The following is a 19,753-nucleotide window of genomic DNA, read 5'->3' as shown; positions in this document are numbered from 1 at the left end:
CCAACATCAGAGACATAAGGGGTGGATCACTGGTCTGATCCAGGAGGGGAATGAGTTTCTTCATTCTTTCTGCCAGTGTGCTGAGTTTATAATGTTTTCTGAAACCACAATGAAATCCCTTTCCAAGCATGACCCTTGCTCTGCCAGTGATAGCCAAAACTCCTTCCCCTAGCCCTGTCCTTCACACTTCCACAAGCAATACAGAGAGAAGCCAGTACAAAGCCAGGTCAAGATGATAAGAACAAAGCCTTGAAGGCTGCTTTTAGATACCAGCTTTACTTCGACAGAGGAGGAAATTTTCAAAGAGGTGAACTCTTTCTGTCTCTCTCTCAGGCAGGAGTCTCCTGGGAGAAGAAGAAAACAGCTTTCATTTTAGCGAGTCATGATATTTATGGCCCTTTTATGGGTTTTGTTTGAAAATATAAAAGTAGATGGACTTAAATCTGTTTCAAAAGAAAGGAGATAGGAAGGGGAGAGACAGAGCATATGAAGGGCACGTGGGTCTGAATCATCTGCCCACATTCAAAAGGGAATCAAACACCTTCTTTGTTTTAATATGGACCTCTTCTGTCAGTCATGAGGTTAATATCTGACCTTGTCTGGCATAGACCCTTTTATCCCTAATGACATACAAATTTTTTATGTACACTACCACCAAAAACACTCACCTTGGGATGAAACATGACAACTATTAAATTATGCAACTGCAGCACCATGCAACAGTTCAGGTGCGATTGCTTCCAGGAAGCAGACTTTCAGATCATATCTCCTGCAGAACTGAAAGCTTTATACTGTATTCCTGAGGGGCAACTGTCAGCTTCTGCTTGCTCACATACCAGTCTCATGTGGGCTTTTATCCATCCTATTTGTGGTGTCTGTTCAGCAACTGAGGTTGCACCCTTTTGAGGGCCTCCTGTTTTTCATAAGTGGAATCTCCTCTGACCCTTTGCCTCTAGGCAATACTTTTGATCCAATTCACAGACTGAGGAGCACATGCCTCGAAATTATTGAGGGAGGGAAGTTTAAGTTGAAGAACTGTGGTTTTCTTTTAGTTTTGAATGTAGTTAGGCCTGTGGTCATTTTATGCACTTTGGGAATGAACCTCCATAGGTTATGGCAGCTACTGGGATATTTCTATGAGCAAAATGTACAAAGCTCCCCATTAATTGGCAGTTTCATAAAGGGTATTGCAGTTTCATAAAGCTCTCCTCTCAAACAAGGAGAAAGAAATGTTCTGCCCAACTAATGGATGACTTCTGACTGGATCTGAGTTCAGCATGGAGTCATTGCAAAGATCAAATTGCTGGGATGGTCCGTGAGGACAGAGCAGTCATACTATGGTTACTGCCAGCTGGAGTTTACTGCATCTTTCTTTAATATGGTGCCCTGCAATAATCAAATGGAGAGATCACAAATAGGCAAATCTTTAAAATTAGGCAAGAGGTACCCCGAAGCTGTAAAAAGTTGTACAGCTGCAAAAAGTTGCAGAAAGTTCTTGCCACCATTGTTATTTTCTTATATCGCTCATAAATCCGAAAATACTCTTAAGACACTAAGCTGCAGGTTGAGATGTTGGCAGTTGGGTGATGCTATAAAAATTACAGTTCCTTTAAATGTTTCTGTCTTCTAATTAGTATCAATCACCTAAGTCTTGTTTCACTTTTATGCCCACACACATGCCCTCCTGACTGGAGTCATCCTTCCTGTCATGGTTACTTGTGCAGAGTCCTTGGTAAGTTTGAATCAGGTTTCAAGATTTATTGATCTGGCCTTGTCCATTCTGTGGTGTATTCTTTGATTTAATTTAATGACCATAAAGCATTCAGGCATGTTGGCATGAAGGGTGCACTGGAAATAAATAAGTGATTGATTGATTGATTGATTGTTTGATTATGTAGAGACATTGTTCTTTTCATCGTTAACAACGAAGCTAGTTTTCTATTACACACATTTGTGTCTTCCTGGGTACACATGTCTTAAGTTAAACAGTCTACCTGCAGATATGAATCAGATGTGGAAGCAGTTATGCTCTTGTGTAAGAATTAAAATTGTCTGTTTTAAAGATACATGCAAATAAAAATGAAATGCAATCCAGAGGGGAAGGTTCAAAGCACAAGCAGGATGTCCCTTTTCCTGCTCTCTAAGACAGTTTTCACATCACCACACTTGGATAGTCCTGGGAAGAACTGAATTCATATTGTTGCCTGCTTTTATAAGTCACATATAATGTTTTCTCTTTATATCTGTGTGTGTTTTTGTGTGTGTGTGCACCCTGTGGCAGAGGAACAGCGGTCACAGGAAAACACCAATGAATGGTTTTAAGAGGAGGTTAGAGAGAAACAACATGAAATCAGCTCCTGAATATGTTGAAATGTACCAATGAACAAAAGGCAGCCTAAGCAAAAAAAACCCCAGCAAACCAGAAAACAACAAAACCAACCACAATGACAGGGTGTTCATTCAAGCAGATTATGCTGGTATTGGCAATACACAACCTAAATACATGCACTTTGAACCTTTCTCAATTTATTACATGAAGTACAGGGTGACAAATATTATTGGCATTTAAATTATTACTTCTGGGCAAATAAGTTAGAACCTTGCTGAAATGACTGGGGCAATTCACACACCATTTAGACCTAGCTCTCACCTCTCTAGAGAACAGTTTATTTGTTACACATTCTTCCCATTCTGGAAGTTTTCTTCACAATTAGAACAGCCAGAGATTTGACCCACTTTCATTTTTCTACATGACAAGTGAAATTCCAGAGAATAGGTAGGTAGCTCTCAAAGAGATTTTGCTGGATTACGTGAGTATGCTGCGTCTGTTTCCAAGCCCTAGACTATATTAATCACATGCTTTCAGTACCTTTGTTGCATTGTCTATAAATTTAGGCAGGTCATGGATATTGTGTTTTCACATTATAATGTCTGTATTGAATGTGTTCCAGCTACACCCTTTAAGGAAAGGCAGACAATGCAACATAACCTCCCCAAATAAAACTTTTTGTCTCATAATTCACCTAGTCTCCACCACAGCTAATGCGTAAGCATTTCTCAAGGAGCTGTAAAGGAAGGAAATGGTGCTAAATTCCTTTTAAAATTATCCAATCTAAGCTAGTGCTGCATGCAGTAAATCACATTGTCCTGAAATTCCTAGATGGGGGAAATGGGCCATGGCCCCACAGTTATCAGTATTACAATGCAAAACGCAGCTCTTACAGTAGGAATAACATGTATTTCTGGTACATTTCCATTTCCTTCAAACTTGTACCACATTGAATTCCCAATCCAGCACCAATGTCATTTTATCCATCAGTGTCCCACTAATGTCTCTCACTCTTTCCATTTCTCCCAGTCCCCTTCAGTTTTCTCATAGACCTGTAACTTCTTCAAATCTCATTTCTTCCCACAGATGTTGCCTCCTAACTTTTTCCCAGACTTTGATACATCTAAACATATTAATATTTTGCATTAGCTTCTTTGGCTTACATCCATATCTTCCTGTCTCTGACCACTGTAGGTCCCTTTCTTAATTTGCCTATTGTCTTCAGATCTCTTTTTGAACATGTATCTCCTAGCTCTCTGACTTTCATCACTTTCTTATTTCTTACTTCAAGCAGACCAACATCAAATGGGTTTCTCTCTCATCTATCCCTCCTTAACCTCTTTGATTCCCACATCCTATGTGCTTCTACCTCATTCAAAGGACATTAAGGAAACAGAGGAGTAGAAATGGGAGGACAACTGTGGAAAAATCCAGGACTGAATGCAACAGACAAGCTGAGAACTAAGATGGCAGATGAAATTCAAGGTTCATAAAGGTAAAACATTACAAATAAGAAAACTTAAAATATAAAATTATGATCTCAGAGCTGACCACTGCCACTCAACAAGATTTGCTGTATATAATAAATAGTTCTATGAAAACATCACTCTGGTGCTCAGCAACATCCAAAAAATATGCAGACTGTTAGGAGTCAATAGGGAAGGAACAGAAAAGAGGGGAAAAAAGGTCAGTATGCCATAGGATAAACCCCTGCCACATCTGCACCCTGGATACTGTGTGAGGATTTGGTCCCTCATCTCAAACTTGACAAAGCAGAGCTAGAAAGGGTTCAGAGAAGAATGGCCAGGATAATGAAGTGCCCCTAGATGAGGAATAAGTAACTCAGGTGGAAAACCAGAACTAAAGATGGGATAGAATGACAGAAACAGGGGTAAAATCTCATGGGACATGTAGATACTAAACAGACATTCTTCATTGGCATTGAAGGCTAGTGGGCAGAAGGTTCAGAACAGGCAGAAAGAAGATGGCTTTGCATTTTGTGTACAGTAACTTGTGGGACTTCTTGCTACAAGAGATCACAGAGACTAGCGGATATGAGGCTATAGTGGTTATAACTCAAAAATTACTAGGCACTTCCATAGAAGGAAAATCTATTAAGGGCTATTAAATGCAAAAATATCAGACCTGGCTTAGGAAGTCCTTGAGTTGCAAATGATTAGAAACTGGAAGATCATGCTGGGGAAATAACACTTTTATCACTGTATATATTCTTCCCTAGGTATTCGCTGCTGTTCTCTATCAGAGACAGGATATTGAGCCAGATGGACCTTTGGTCTGACCCCATACAGCCTTTCTTATGTTCTTGTGTTTATATTCTTAACTGACCGTATGGATGCTCCTTGCACTTTCACCTTCCACTATACAATGCCAAAAACCCCCTCCTGCATACAGCAGCAAACTGAGAGGGAGAAAAAATAACAGTCCCAGCACATCTTTGCTGAAAAATCCTTCTTAGATAAATTTGGGTACTTATTTACTCTTTTAATCTACTGTCAGACTGGTGTCATTGCTGAAAAACCATTCACTCTGCAGCTCTGGTCACCTGAAACAATCTGTGCAGACCTCTCCCCTTTCAGCAATTCCTTATCTCCTTCTAAATTCTCATCTTAAAACCTGACTTTCTAGCCTGCCTTCAACCCCTCCATTTCTGTCTCTCCTGGTTATTGGTCTTATGACTGAATGCTTTAATATTTTCACCATGCAAGGTCTTTATGTCACTGTTTCATGTAATTTATACCTGTGAGCTGGAGCCTTTCCCATCTTGCTTTCAAGCACTGGCCATATACTGCATGGAGTCCAAAATGATCCCCACCCCCTTATTGCTTTGGGGGTTTGGCTTTATTAACAAGGATATAAGCAATAAGAAAATAAAGTTCAGCTATTTCTAAGGCTTCTCCCTCATGGCTGCTCAGCCAGCATCTTAGATGGCCTTTCCACAGCAAACCATTTTTATCTCTCTTTTACACAAGTGAACTAATAAGCCACCTACCTCAATGAGTCAGCAGAACCCACTTAACCCTTTCTCACAAGGGTCAAAACTCGCTATCAGGATGGTCTGGCTCAGACTTGTTACAGAACCATATTCTGCCCCTCGGTCTTGAATAATTTATTTGTGCAGCAGACCTAGATTAGTGTTTAAATCAAAATGCTGCCCAAACAAAGGCTGTGCTGTACACTGCAAAATGAAACCAATTACTACATCATCTACTGCTCGTCTTTTACAGCGCGAGATGCCCCCTACAGTACTGCAGAGGAGAGGCTTGTCTGCTGGGAACATCCAGGCACGGAGAAGGAGAGGGATTTTTCAGAGGGAATCAGCCTTTGATAAAAAAGTAAATTCAGTGCCAGAAGGTATTGCACACTTCCACTTTGATCCATCAAAACTTAAGACCTTTTCTAGGATGAAATTAAAGCAAGCTCCAAATATGTCTATGCAGAGCTGTTTTCTGCGGAGCTACCTTACCAGGGATGAAGGAAAGAGGAAAATGCCTATCCTAACACACTGCAGAAATTCAATATAAATTCTCAGATTGTGGCTCAAAGCCTGGAATTTCTCTACTTTAAAAAATAACAACTCACAGAAATATGCAGAAACAAGGGATGCATTGTATTATATATTATTTTATAGAAGCAGAGCATTATAAGCCTTAGAGCATCTCTGCATGCCTGAAACATTAACACGAACATGTTCCTTATGTATTTCAGAAACGTAATCTGAGTTTACTAAAAAACCCAAAACCCCAAAACAACCCACACAAGTAATTTTTCTACCTTTGTTACTGGTTAATCACCTGATTGTGAGACTCCATTCACCTGACAATAAGTAGCTATCATTTACCCCAGTCCTGGCTGTCAGAAAGAATCATCTTTATCTTCAGAGAAGCAGGGATAATGTCTGATCAGTGAGTTATAGTTGAGAGAAATGATTCTAAGTTTAGGAAAATTGCCAGCTGCATTTTGTTATCAGTAACCATTATTTAGATAGCATTGCTGATGTGTGTAGCACCATACAGACAGGGACAAAGAGCAGGCCCTTGCCCTGTGGAGCTTGCTGACTGTATTACACAATTAAAATAGGGAAAGGTACTAGCATAATGGTAATGGTGAGCTCTAAGCATCACAGTGGGAGGGAGAAGAGATTACAAGAAAAAGACAAACTTCCTGTGGGAGAGCGCTACTGCATCATCCCTCCATTGTCGTTTTAGATTCAGCTCTGCCAGAGGGCTTTGTTGGTTCAAAATACAGTCTGTACAGAAGAGGGAACTGATAATTCCAGAGTCAAAGTCAGTAAAAACCGGCCTATGTGCTTATAAGAGAGAGGTGGAGGATGTTGACGGGTGAGGGTTGGGTGCTGTGGTGTGGAAAGACACACAAGTGATACTGTGGCAAGGTGGTGGGTTGTGTCACACAGGCTCACAAGGCTCTGCAAGGCATGGAAAGACCCGAGACTCTTAACATGGAGTTACCATGGAGGCTGGGCTTCTTCCTCTGTAGCTCAGGATACAAAGAACACTTTAACTGTAAGGAGCCATTTGAACCTACCACTGCTTCCTAAAAACAAGCTTCCAGGTGCTACCTTCACAGACACACAATTTCTCCTTAGGTGCATGATGCCTTACACCCATGGTCTAATCAAGCAATTTTATTATGAGGTCATTTTGTGCATTGCTCTTTTCTTTCAAAGCGATCATGTTGAAAATTAATCTGACTATAACACAAAAGCACCAACTTAGCTGAGCTGCATACATAAACCAAAGTGAAGTCAATACTCAGAAACCCAGCCTGCACTAACACTAATCCTAGCTATCTCTTTAACTACATCAAAAAATGATTTTTGGATGGCTGTTAATATTACTGCATTTTTCCTTTGTTGACCTGAAGTTATTAGCAAGAACCAACCATACTGGTGCAGAGATGACTCCATCTAATAGAAAACAATGAATACATTCATTACTTCATTGAACTTGTAAACAGGAGGCATCTTCTTTTTTCTAGTATTCCACTCCTGCTGCTTAGTAAAGTAAAATAGAACATATATTCCCCTGAACTGTCTTATTTCTCTAGGCATTTGTAAGGCTGGTGCAGAAAACGGAGCCTACCTGGTAATATCTTCTCAGTCATATAAAGTAAAACTGATTAAGAGAAAAACATTCTTTAAGTTCCTGGAAAAGGCTTTTGGCTTCTTCCATTTATGATCAAAAAGATCCTAGAAAAAACATGTCCAGTCTTTAACGACACTAGGAAATTGAAATAACCAAAGTGGGATGTGATTGGTCTTTTGACTTGAGGTGTCACCGTTACCTGCTTTTGCTGCTGAAACATTGTCTGGCTCCTAATGGCTTCTAACATTGTGTTTCTACCTACATTGATCATTTAATACCAGCATCTTCTTTCTGACAAGCCACAAACACTTGCAGAACTTGACCTCTTCCCTTCATCGCTTTTGATTAAGAAGAGAACTATCTGCAGGAAATGCCCTACAAACCACAAAGGATTATCAAAAATATAATGATGAGTGAGTGATTCAGGGACTGTGGCTCTGCTTGTGTTCCTGTAGTCTGATCTTGGTCACTCTTCCCTTCTCCGCTGGAGCTTTGCTGTAGTTTCTTCTAGTCGGCTTCTCCAAGCAGCAATAATGGCATCATCATCCATTTCTTCCTCTTCTTTACGCATGCTTCGCCTGTACTGAGAGACCTGCCGAGATGCAAACCTTTCTTCACTTTGCTCCACTTTTGCCTCCTTCTTTCCATCCTCTTCAGACTTTGAAAAGCTCTGGGTGAACTTTCTCTTTGCTCCACATTCTGACACATCTGACCTGGCCTCCTCTTCACATGCCTCCACATGATGAGCTCTAACTCGGCTCTGTGTAGATGGTTCTGGGGCTTCAGAGTCAAAGGCTGGTTCAGGTGACTGGCTGAAAACACGCAGCTCTGGGCTGTTTCCTCTGGAACTTGTCTCACTGACCCTGGACCTTGTGAACTTGTACATCTTTTTGTCCTCTTTTGCAGAAGCAGAGGAAAATCTTGACATGGTTCTCAGTGAATCTCCCATTGACTCGTAGGAAGAACAGCTATCTAGCTCTTTTCTTTGGGATCTGCAGAATCTGTAACTGGATGTCTCAGAATCCATCTGTCTCACTTTGGATGATCTGCTATATTTCTCTCTAGCTTTCTCAGTCTGATCATAATATGATGGTGGTTCTCTTTCTGCTTTCAGGCCATTGAGCCACTTGGTGATATCAGTATCTATCTCTGACTTCGGTGCACCTGAGGTTGCAGGTTGACTGGACAGATCAAAGTCTGCATCAGTTCTGTCAAAGTCTGCTTGCAAGGGACGCCTGCAGCTGTTTGTTGTACTCTCTCTGTCATCTTCTGTTTCATTTTCCTCTGCTTTGGTCACCTTTTTTTTAAATAAAGTGCTGCGTTTATTGTCGCTGATCACCTTTTCAATTTGATAATCTGACATTTTTTCTCTCATTTCCATTTGCATCTCCTTCTCCTTCCTCCTGAGTTTCTTTAGGTCAACATCATCAGCAAAGAGGCTGTACAGTGGTTTGCTTGTCTGGGTTGTCTTCATGTTTGAAGTAGTCCCTTCTGTCCTTGCACTCACAGAGGTGTTGCAAGACAGCACAGACTGAGACTCAGCCCTGCGCAGGTCCTGCTGGTGGAGCTGAGAGGCAGCGAGGGATGAGCCACTCTGAGCACTGAGAAGAGAAACCTTGTCATCATCTGCATGCCTGCCAAGGTCTCCTGACAGGGAGGCCATGGCGGACGATGGACGGGACAGCATCAGGATCTCATTTTGCTTTTGGGCAATGGTTTCACTGACCACGTTAGCGATCCAGTTCTGAATGCTTGCCATGGATATTGTGTCACCTGGGCCAACTGGGAGATTGGGAAGGGGTATATTTGGCATCTGCAGCTGCATTGGTCCTGTACAACTCCTGGCCTGTGACAAAGATGAATGATTTGTCTGCATGCTCAGGGCAGAAGCTGCATCGTCAGCACCGCTTGCAGAAGGCGCTGAAGACCAGAAAGCTGACAGGGGAATACTCCCACTCATTGTACTCTCTGTCTCCCAGCTGCACATGGACTGGCTTTCTTCTAAAATTTTCTTTGAACGTTCAAGGAGCTCTACACGCCTCTGCTTCTTTTTAGCTGAAGCAGAATCCTCAGTTTTGGCAAATTCCACAAATTCCTCCTTGCTGCTTTCACTGCCCACCTTCTTCTGCCGCTTCATTTTCCAAGCCTGGTAAGCAGTCAGATCAATATCTGACAAACTCTTCCCTTCTGTTTCCTCCTGACCTGCCTGGCTGCCATCTTCTGCTGGTGATGGTGCAGATGATGGTTCTAAATCCTTCTTGTGAAAGCCAAACTGGATCCTCTTGACCTTCCACCTTTCTAGAGGAGTCAACTTGTCCTTGTTCTTTTGGCAGAAATTGTAGAAGGAGCTACAGGAGGAGTCTGAAAACACACTCTCTTCATCCACATCCCTCTCCTTTCTTCCTGTTTCTGGGGATTGTCTCTCCCCACAAGTTTTATTCCTAGAATGATACCTCTGAGCAGCTTCTTTCTCAATCTCCAGAAGCCTCTCATTCCACATGTCCCAAGTGCTCTCAGAAGACATAGAGCCTGTGCGGCTCCTCCTCATCCTGCTAAAGCTACTGGCTTCCAGCTGTTTTTTTAGGGTTCGGATCTCAAAACTGCTCACACTCTCAACATCACTGAACTCGCCTGATGGGTAAGGTCTTCCTCCCATGCTGCATTCACCATCCTCCTCCCTGGCTGCACCTGCCGTCTGGTATTTCTCATTCCTGCGCTGCCAGTCATGGATCCTCCGTTCCACATCCTCATCAGATTGTTCCTCTTCCTGATCCAGATGCTTTGAAGATGTTCCTTCATGGTGAACAGCTTCCTTTGCAGATAGGCCTTGTTTCCTCCTCCATTCCTCATACAATTGTTCCTCTTCCTCCTCAGTGATCAGGGTGGAATGTTTGGAAACCCAGCTAGTTTTTTCCACTGATGAAGAGCTCATAAAACTACCCAGAATGCTGCTGGTGTCCTCTTCTTCTACTGTGATGGAGTGGGCTTTGGCTCCCTTGATGCTCCCCGAGTCCCCAGCTCCAGACAGCCGTGAAGAAGTCCCTGGATAGGCAAGAGGACTTTGGCTCGGAGTCACGTCCTCCTCTCCAGAACGCTCCAGCTCTCGCTCCTCCAACAGCTGCTCATTGAGCTCCCGCAGCTGCTTCAGGAAGCCGTCGTTGGGGTAGATGGCACGATTCTTCCTCAGGGTCATCAGAGCCTCCAGAACAGTCATGTGGTGGTAGATCATCAGGTAGGCAGCCACCAGCACAGCTGAGCGGCTGATCCCCATCTCACTGCTGACAAGGATTCTGCCTACAGATGGTGAATAAGAAAGGAATCAGCTATTTCCAGCAACAGACAGGATGTTCTGGTATGCAGCACAAAAGCATTCTCTGAATAGTGTTAAAAACGACACAGATTATATGTTTCAGTGACTGAAACCAATATTAAATATTTGCTAGCTTTACCTTAATAAAAATCTGGATATATATGAATAAAAAACACATTAGTTTCAAAAACTGTGGGCAGGCACATTTCCAAACAATCTAAACAGTATTTGTATTTTTGCCTGCACACTTCACTTGCTCAAATAGTCAAAAAGCTTATAAGAGGTATTAGAAAGGCAAGTGAGACATTCTTGACTTGCTGGCTGACATAGGGCATTTAAGCTTTCCATGCTTTTTTCTCAATATGTAAAAAGTGAGATATTAGCATTAGCCTTCAGGAAGGTACTGGAAGGATAAGCAAGTAAGTTATTTTTCTCTAAGGGACATTACAGGACTTAAACAACAATTTTATATTAATTTAATTGTATTTTTTCCAGACTCTCAATCAGTTTTGCAAGGTACCCCCAAACAATTGCACTGAACACTTGCTGGAGGCCAAAGTCCTATTATATCTTACAAGAGCAGAACCAAGCAACTATCAGAAAATAGCTAATTTTGACTTGGAAAAACTGATCCAGCTGCTTCAAACTACTGGGACCCACTGTCCTGCACCAGTAACTGTATGAGCAAGAATCAAAACTGAGGATCTGCTTTATTTTATAGCATTTACTATATCTTGCAGAAAACCTAGCTTTGGCACAGACAAATTGTTTGGGGTTTAAGTTACTTGTGTGGCAAATTATAGCTAAAGAAAAGCTTGTAAATAGGAAGAGAGTGTAAATGCTAGCTTGCAAACAACTGAAATGACTGTTTCTAAATGTATGATAAATTCCAGTTTAATCAATCTGTTTGCACTGAAACTTAATGAAGCCAATTTAAGCACCAGCTTTCTGACTGCTGCTATGTTACCACAAGAGGTTTACCTAATGAACCTCTTCCTACAATCCTGAAATCCCTTTTACACCTTTCTTAGCTTTAAAAGTATTGGTTGCCTTCCAAGTGTTTTACTAGCCAGCAAAGCCAATCTAACATCTCACCAAGAGGGGGAGATCTCCCTCCTTTCATTTCTTCCAAGGCTCCTCTGCCTTGGTGCATCCTCCTAGTGTTGCTGAGCTATTAAAACTGGCTCAACGTTCCTTGTATATGAACAAAATGTCACACTTTTCTTACTGTCACTCCTGCTAGGAGGTAATCTGTTGCTTCTTTACAGAAATTAGATTGACATTAATTAATTGACAAATTAATTAATTTATATGAAGAATATCAGAGATATCACAGATCCTGGTGTTTCTTTCAATACTGAACTGAAATTCAATACTGAATTTCTAACTGTCCACTGAATTTGCAACAAAATGGTCAGTGTGCACAGAATAACAGTTGCCATGGAATTGAAGTCCAGCAAATCTGACAGCAGCTTGGATGTAGACACCCAGAGGTTCAACTCAGCCACTTGGATTGTTCTAGTAAATCAGCCTGGTTTTTTGCATCACTGCGAAACTGAAATGCGCAGGGTACAGGAATATATCTATCTCTCTATATATATAGTATTATAGGGTATCAATATTTTTTAAAAATGTATTAGAGCAGGGATTCTACTCTTTGCTATAGTCAGGTTCTTTCAAAGCAGCTGCAGGAGCTGACTTGCAGCCACTTTGAACCTGAAGCCATGGGGCCGTGAGCTGCCTCCCCTTACCAGTTTGCTCCCTCCTGTTTCCAGTGAGACCGGGCAGAAACGGGCAGGAGGTGTTCACTGTAGCTGCATGCAGAGGGCAAAGGCTCTGCCTTCTACCCCATTACAAATGTGGCATATCAGCTGTTTATCAGAGTAAGGTTTCTCCCTGTTAATTCCCAAGCATAACCTGGAACCACTTCAATCTTCTCCTCTTACCTCTGTAAGTCAGCAGGGCTTCGTCAAGGAACTCTGCAGCTGGGCGGAAGTATTTAGAGATATCCATATCTGGAAAATCATCCACTTCAATGCCCATGTACTGGATATTGAGACCATTGTAGAAGCTTGGTCCTGTGTAGACACCTGTTCCATGAGCTGCATTCAGGACATGGGTGATGCCCAGTCTCTTCAAACGGCTTTTGTTCACTGCAACGCTTCTGCAGAAAAAGAAAAAAACATGTTAGATATCAGTGCTCCTATTTTAGGTTGGAAAAAAGCTGTATGCTACAAGGTCTACATAACTCCCAGTCCGTGTTCATTCAGCATGAGGCATCACTCAGACCTTAATGTCCTTTGAGAGTTCTACAGGTATTTCTTTCCAATACTCACTGGGAAAAGAAAATAAGTCTGCATTCATCTGCAGAGCCATGTGCTGTTTCCACTCCAGCTTGATTTGAAACTCATACTGCCATCCTAGGTTCAGGCCATGTACTTACTTATCAATTTTTACCACTCCATAATTGATGCTGCACTCTATATGTCCTTCTAATTCTGTCTGGTCACTTACACAGGTGTCTCAGACAGCTGAACTATGGTACAGGAGACCTAATCATGTTTACTTGACATTTGCTTTGGCATTACCTTTTAAACTCCCTTTTACATAACAAAGATTTTAATTCTAATTTTAGGGCCAAATTCCAATCAGAGTGGTGGAATTTGGGCTTATTTATCTTTTCCTCTCTTAAAGTGTTGAAGCATCTAAGCTGATTCTATTCCAGAAGTATTTACTTTCGAGTGCATAGAGATTTCTGTGAGCACAGTCTGAAAAACACTTTAGGGCTCTCTAGGGATGGAAGGTATTAGATGCATGTAATACATGTTATGCCTTCAATGGTTCCATTTGACCCTTTACTGGGAATCTTGTGCAGCTTGATGACAAAAGCCGACACTCACTTTTCCGCTATGAAGACATTAGGCCAGACTTCATCCACAGCGTCCCTGGGGGTCTCCAGCCTGTCCTTCACAAGTGCCCTCTGCAAGTCCATCACACACGGCGTGTTAAACAAGCTGGTGTCATCAATCTTTTCCTTAACTCGGTTGTACAGGTCTTCCACCATCAGCTGCTGCGCAGACTCCAACATCCTGGGACACACCGAGTCTACCCTGACGTCCTTTGTCTTCAGCTCTGGAAAAAACTGACATTGTAATTAAAAGTACACACAAAAACAATGCAAATGTAGGAGGTATCATTACTTGTGCCTGGGACAAGCCTTGTGGCTTTTTTTCCCTAGAAACATCACCCTGTTCTGTCTGCAATGTGGGCAGGTACCTGCTCACCTAGGAAGTGCCTCAGGGTAATTAGCAATGAGAAGAGCACATTGTACTGTCCTCTTGGTCCCACTCTGGCCCCAGGCCTGGGAGTTAAGGGCACCCTTACTCCAGGCCCAGAAGAACGCAGCTGCTGCCTACGCCTTCCTGAAGGGGGGAAGTGGAGAGGAAGCTGCTGAGCTCTTCTCCCTGGTATCCAGTGATCAGACATGTGGGAATGGTTCAAAGCTGAGCTGGAGAGATTCAGACTGGATATTGAGAAGCACTTTTTCTCTGAGAGGGTGGTCCAACACTGGAACAGGCTTCCTAGGGAAGTGGTTAATGTGATAAACGGAGTAATGCCCCATCCCTGACAGTGTTTAAGAGGTGTTGGATAGTGCTTTAATAATATGATTTAACTTCTGGTCAGCTCTGATAGTTGGACTTAGATGATCATGTATGTCCTTTAAACTGATTTTGTTCTGTTCTATTCCATTCTACTCTAGTTTGTTGCAACAAGCAGCCAGCACTCAAACTTTTACCCCTGCAGTACATAATTCTGCCACAGATTCATTGGACAACTTCAAAGGAAGTCACCAAACCTTTCTGTAAGTTGTTATTTCTTTCTCTGCTTCAGATGGAGTTTTCACATAAGGGCTTTTTTATCATTTAGGATCTGTAGATAAGAAAAGCAAGACAACTGCAACTTGCATGCAACTTATAACTTAGATAGCTCTCTTACCTTCACTGATGATTTGTTTGGCAGCCACAGCAGATGACAGATGGATTGGCTCCATGAAGATGCTCTCTGTATCAGTGTCTGATATCACTGAACACCTGCCAAACAACCACACTGCCCATTAGGCAAATGCCCTCCACTGGGGTCCCATCCCCAGGACTTTAGCCCCTCTTCACCCATTCCAGAGGGGAACAGCAGGGAACTGGAGCAGGGAGGATTCTGTGATTGTAGAAGGGAAGTTGCAGCTCTTCTGCCACATCTCATGCCCACCCCAATCTCTAGCATGACACTACAGGCTTCAAAGATGCCTTGGCATCCAGTGTTTGCAGGATGTAGACAGGTCCCATGGGGAGAAGCTGCAGTGGGCTGGGAGTGCAATCAAATTGCCTGGTGGAGGAGGTTATGGGTAATTTATAGATAGAGAAGATCAGTGTCTGGTTTGGGACCAGGAGTGGGATGAGATCACAAGAAATAGTCCCACAATTAACACTCACTCAGACAGACATAAACATGGTCCTAACTAGAATTTATTAAATAATTCAAAACAGATTGCACTAGAAAACTGTTGGGTTTTCTTTCTGCTGCCAGCAAGCAATTCTTTGAGTTACCACAAGCTGCAGTGCAAGCATTAAGATTGAAGCGGGTGAATCTCTCCCTCAGTACTTTGTACCTTGGGCACTTCAGAGCATGAACCTGTGGTCAGTCTCTCCACTCAGTGTTGTGTAAATGTGGGTCAGAAACCACTATGACACCCACAAACACCTTTGAAGTGAGTTATTTGACATAGTGTAATAAGTTTTTGTTAAGCAAAAAAGGCCACAACCTTAAAAACAAGTATATTTCCCTCTGGGTCCACTCTATTCAGTCTCTTAGACCATCTCTACAAAATATTTTAGAGCTTTTTCCCTGACCTACACCTTATACACTTCCTTCCAAATAGATGGTACAAATCACTAGGACAAGTTTGCTGCCATACAGAAGCTCTCTGGCAGTGCAAGGCTTGCAGACTTGCAATACACTGTTTGTTTTTGTTTAATTCAAGCAGGAGAGGGAGGGTGATTAATATGCAGTCAGGGTGCAGCAGTGTCTGGAGAGCTGAACCGCTTTCAGGCTCCAGAATCAAAACAGAGGGCACAGCTATCGGAAACCACTTAACAGGCTCATCCAGGTCATTTAGTTGAGTTCCAGCACTTGTCAACCGTGACTGAAAGTAATCCTTTTCTAGTTCTTCAAAGGAGTTTACGAGATGAGCAAGGGGAGTCTCAGTCTCATTTACAGGAGCTGACACAAATTTGCAGCTATGCCCTGCCTTCGATTCCTTTTGCTGTAAAGGTTGCCTCCAAGCTCAGTAAAAAGCTAACAACAGTTGGTAATAATCTGCCACCACAGCCTCAACATGTTTTACTTGTAGGTGCCCTGAGCATCTGTGAAACACAGAACTGCCCAAACCTGGGTCTTTCAAGGACCCTCTTCTGGCTGGGAAGGATCTTGCCATTTTCATCACTGTGTTTTGCCATTGACAGCAAGAAAAAAAGGGAGAAAAGGAAGGGAGGGGAGGGGAAGGGGAAGGACAGATGTTTCTGTTCATTTTGAGTGACTGATGAGCAGTAGAAGAGACATCAATACATTATTTTACAATACATAATTTTATTTTATGTGAGCTCAGTGATCTTCCCAAACAATTTTGAAATACACGTGGTTAAATGAAATAAGTACTCAGATTTTCTGCAGTGTCCCACAGTTATCAGGAAACATTTCATAACCTCCTACTTTTTGAGGGACACTGGGGAAGGTTCTCTTCAAACTCTATCCCTACTCCTTGCTTTCAGCTCAAGCATCTCAGAGGGTACAGAAAGCCCTGCAGAGCATTTTGCTTTAGGAAAAGAGAGCAAAGGGGTTTATTTTTCCTTGTATTAAGGAGAAAACACATCTAATCATGCTTGTTTTGCTTGAGGAAACTCAATTTCTGCTTGTGCTGTGACAGCCTCATGTTCAGTGCCTGAAGCCTGTAGCTAAAGTTGGTTCTGGATCAAACCCAAATCCCAAGACCCTTGGTTTTTCTGAGGCTGGCAAAGCCTAATACCAACATTCAATAAATCCACAAGTCCTTACAACGGACATAAAGATGAAGCCAAATTTGCAAAGAGTTGAAAGTGGATCAGAAGCTTCAGCATAGCGGTTCTGAGAAGGTGATACAGGGAAGAGGGACAACAGCAGACCATAGTAATCCTTCCTGCAGTTTATCCCTGCTGTGCACTCTCCCAGCAGGGAGGACTAATTAGTGCAGGAGTCTGTGCAGGCTCTGTCAGAGCTGGCACACTGACCCCACCTCAGGGAGAGCAGGGAATCCCCGGGCTCAGCTTGGCCCAAGTGCCAGTATTGAGCAGAGGAAGGGAAAGCAGGGAAGGGCAGCATCTCCCACGTGCTGCCAGGAGGCCGTGGCAGTGCCTGTGGACTCACCGGCTGGGCGAGGGGCTGCGCAGGTAATGGGCCTGCACGGCCTTCACGTCCGGGCCCTCCTTCTCCTCCTCCTCCTCCTCGGGCACCGCCGGCTCGCTGTCCGCATCTCTGCCGCTGGCCATGGCGGCTGCTGGGGGTCCGCTGCAAGGAGCAGGGCAGGAGGGAGAGCCATTACACAGGGCTGCACAGCAGGCCATTCCCTGGCTCTGGGGCACAAGTGGCAGGGGCTACAGCAGAAGGGCCTCCCACACTTTGCTCCTGTGAGGAGCCCTTCCCACAGGGGCTGCACTGGCTCCTCCAGCAGGGCACCTGCCATTCCCTGGGCCTCATGCAGCTCCTGGCTGCTGCCCAGCGAGCGCCAATGCTCTTTTGCCTGTGAGTAAGGGTGCTGGAAGGAAGGGGTGTCAGGGCAGAAACTCTATACTCCCCTGACCGTGCATGGTGGCTGGAAGGAGCCGTACACAGCCAGAGCCAGGCTGGAAGGAGGCTCAGGGGCAAGAAACATGAGACCTCATGTCCCCAAAATGAAATGTTCCTAAAGCTTAAGGCCAAAGGAGCTTGAAGGCTTGGGACTTTGTCCTTGTAATCCTTTGTGTGGAGGCTGCTGTTCTCACCCTGGGTGTGGGAAAGTGAGGGCACCGTAGCTCAGCTAGGAACGTGGAAACACAGCAGCCAACACCCCTGGCCAGGCAGAGGGACTCTTGTCTCAGTGCCACAAGAGCCAGTGGCCGCTCCCAAGGGCCCGGCAGCCAGGCTCAGGCCGGAGGATCGCGGCCGCATGGTCACTCACGGGGCAGTGAGCAGGGAGAAGGGTGAGCAAGGAAAGGGAACTTACCCCCTGTGCCCGATGGTTCCACTGGGGGTCCCTGCTGGAGGCACGGCAAAGGAGTCCACTGAAGACAGCAAGGAACAGTACTGTGGGGAAAGAAATCAGCTGCCCCCTCTCACTCTCTCTACAGCTTCTTCATCGAGGGGCAGGACAACTGTTGGCACTAAACCTTTATCAGCTTTCTAAATATAGCTGTCCTGACACTGGCTGCTGGATTGCACGGGGAAGGAATTCAGTGCCTCACAGACAGCAGCTGGTCAAGCACTTAACTCCTTCCCTGCTGTGGGCTGGATCCTCATTTCTCAGTTGCAGGAAAGAGTCCAGAGCCAGTGAGGCTGGACCTCTGCCTGCAGAGAGCCTCCAAGCAAGGGAGATCCCACCAGGCACAAACTGAAATTGCTGGCATGTCCCCTGATATCCTTGGGAAATGCAGTGCAGGATGAACCACTCCAACCTAATGGAAAGTAAGCTACCTGTCACCTACCTGGACTTCTGTATTGACTTTGGCATGGTCCTACACAACATTCTTACCTCTAATTTGGAGAGAGATGGATTTGATTGATGGACTATTTGACGGATAACGAGTTGGTTGGATGGGATCCAATTACAGTCAATGGCTCAGCATCCAAATGGGGATTGTCAATAAGTGGTGTCCCTCAGGATCCTGTACTGGGACCAGTACTGCTCAGTATCTTTAATAATGAGACTGAGTCACACTCAGGAATTCTGCAGAGGACACCAGCCTGAGTGGTGTCCTGGATTCAGTAGGGGTAGGGATGCCATGCAGAGGAGGAATGGGACCATGTGAACCTCATGAAATTCAACAGGGTCAAGTGCAAGATTCTACATCTGGGTAGGGGCAGTCCTCAATTACCAGTACAGGCTGGGGATGAATGGATCCAGAGCAACCTGGAGGAGAGGGACTTAGGAGTACTGGTGGGTGAACAATTGGATGTGACCAGCTGCACCTGCAGCCCATAAAGCCAACCAAATGCCAGGCTGCATCAGAAGTGTGACCAGCAGGTCAGGGGAGGGAATTGTCCCGCTTTACTCTGCTCCTGTGAAACCCCACCTGGAGTTCATTCATTCAACATCCAGCTCTGGAGCCCCTAGCACAAAACACTTCTCTTAGAGAAGGCCCACAGGAGGGGCCTTCAGAAAGTTGATGAGACGGCTGGAACACTCTGATGGAGAAAGGCTGAGAGAGTCATTTCTGTTCATCCTGGAGAAAGTTCTAGGGAGATCTAAATGCAGCCTTTCTGTACTTAAAGGGAATTTTATAAGAAAGAAGGAGAGAGACGTTTTACCAAGGCCTATAAGGATGGAACAAAGGACAATCAATTTTAACTAAAAAGGTAGATTTAGCTTAAATAAAAGGAAGAAATTTGCTATGAGGACGGTGAGGCACTGGAACAGATTGCCCAGAGAAGTTGTGGAAGCCCCACCACTCAAGTGTCCATGGCCAGGTTGGATGGGATTTTGAAAAACCTGGTCTGGTGAAAAATGTTCCCGCTTGTGGCAAGGAGGTTCAACTGGATGATCTTTAAAGGTCCCTTCTTACCAAACTGATTCTGTGGTTCTGTGGTTGTAAGATCTGCTGGTTTTTGTTCTTGGAAGAACTAGGACTGAGCCACGCTGTGTATTCTCCAATGTCTTTTTAAAAAGGAAGCCTCTAGTTCCCACCTCTTGACCCCCCAGGAAAGCTCATG

At 43.9% G+C, this 19,753-nt stretch overlaps 2 protein-coding genes across 5 annotated transcripts in view; one reads left to right on the top strand and one right to left on the bottom strand.

Moving 5' to 3' along the window:
• GPA33 (glycoprotein A33) overlaps positions 1-19,753 on the top strand; it is a 51,191-nt gene that overhangs the window by 17,768 nt on the left and 13,670 nt on the right. For 2 of the 4 annotated variants that reach the window (XM_033518695.1, XM_033518699.1), the window contains 2 exons: positions 5,575-5,701; positions 14,523-14,624. The gene's annotated coding sequence lies outside the window, so the exon portion shown is untranslated. Of the gene's footprint in view, positions 1-3,731; positions 3,825-5,574; positions 5,702-10,718; positions 10,805-14,522; positions 14,625-19,753 lie in introns of those variants that run through there. The other 2 variants (XM_033518701.1, XM_015640329.1) reach the window with 2 other exon arrangements.
• On the bottom strand, positions 1,734-18,508 carry DUSP27 (dual specificity phosphatase 27, atypical). Its single transcript, XM_015640202.3, has 6 exons — positions 18,051-18,508; positions 17,216-17,356; positions 14,759-14,853; positions 13,663-13,894; positions 12,709-12,926; positions 1,734-10,746 (listed from the first exon to the last, which is right to left on the bottom strand). Exons 2-6 carry the CDS (start codon positions 17,335-17,337, stop codon positions 7,919-7,921), a joined length of 3,495 nt encoding a protein of 1,164 aa, XP_015495688.1. The 5' UTR covers positions 17,338-17,356; positions 18,051-18,508; the 3' UTR covers positions 1,734-7,918.

This window comes from Parus major, chromosome 1 (assembly GCF_001522545.3).
Source record: "Parus major isolate Abel chromosome 1, Parus_major1.1, whole genome shotgun sequence".
Taxonomy (NCBI): Eukaryota; Metazoa; Chordata; class Aves; order Passeriformes; family Paridae; genus Parus; species Parus major.
Note: the sequence above shows the minus strand (reverse complement) of the source record. Positions and strands in the feature narration are given on the sequence as shown.

What these genes read in the sequence shown, in the direction of transcription:
- DUSP27 (XM_015640202.3), bottom strand. Translation starts at nt 17,337, where the DNA reads ATGGCCAGCGGCAGAGATGCGGACAGCGAGCCGGCGGTGCCCGAGGAG. An exon ending in AATGTCTTCATAGCGGAAAA is followed by an intron (nt 12,927 to 13,662) that starts GTGAGTGTCGGC and finishes CTTTTTCTGCAG; the next exon opens with AAGCGTTGCAGTGAACAAAA. An exon ending in AGCCCTGCTGACTTACAGAG is followed by an intron (nt 10,747 to 12,708) that starts GTAAGAGGAGAA and finishes CACCATCTGTAG; the next exon opens with GCAGAATCCTTGTCAGCAGT.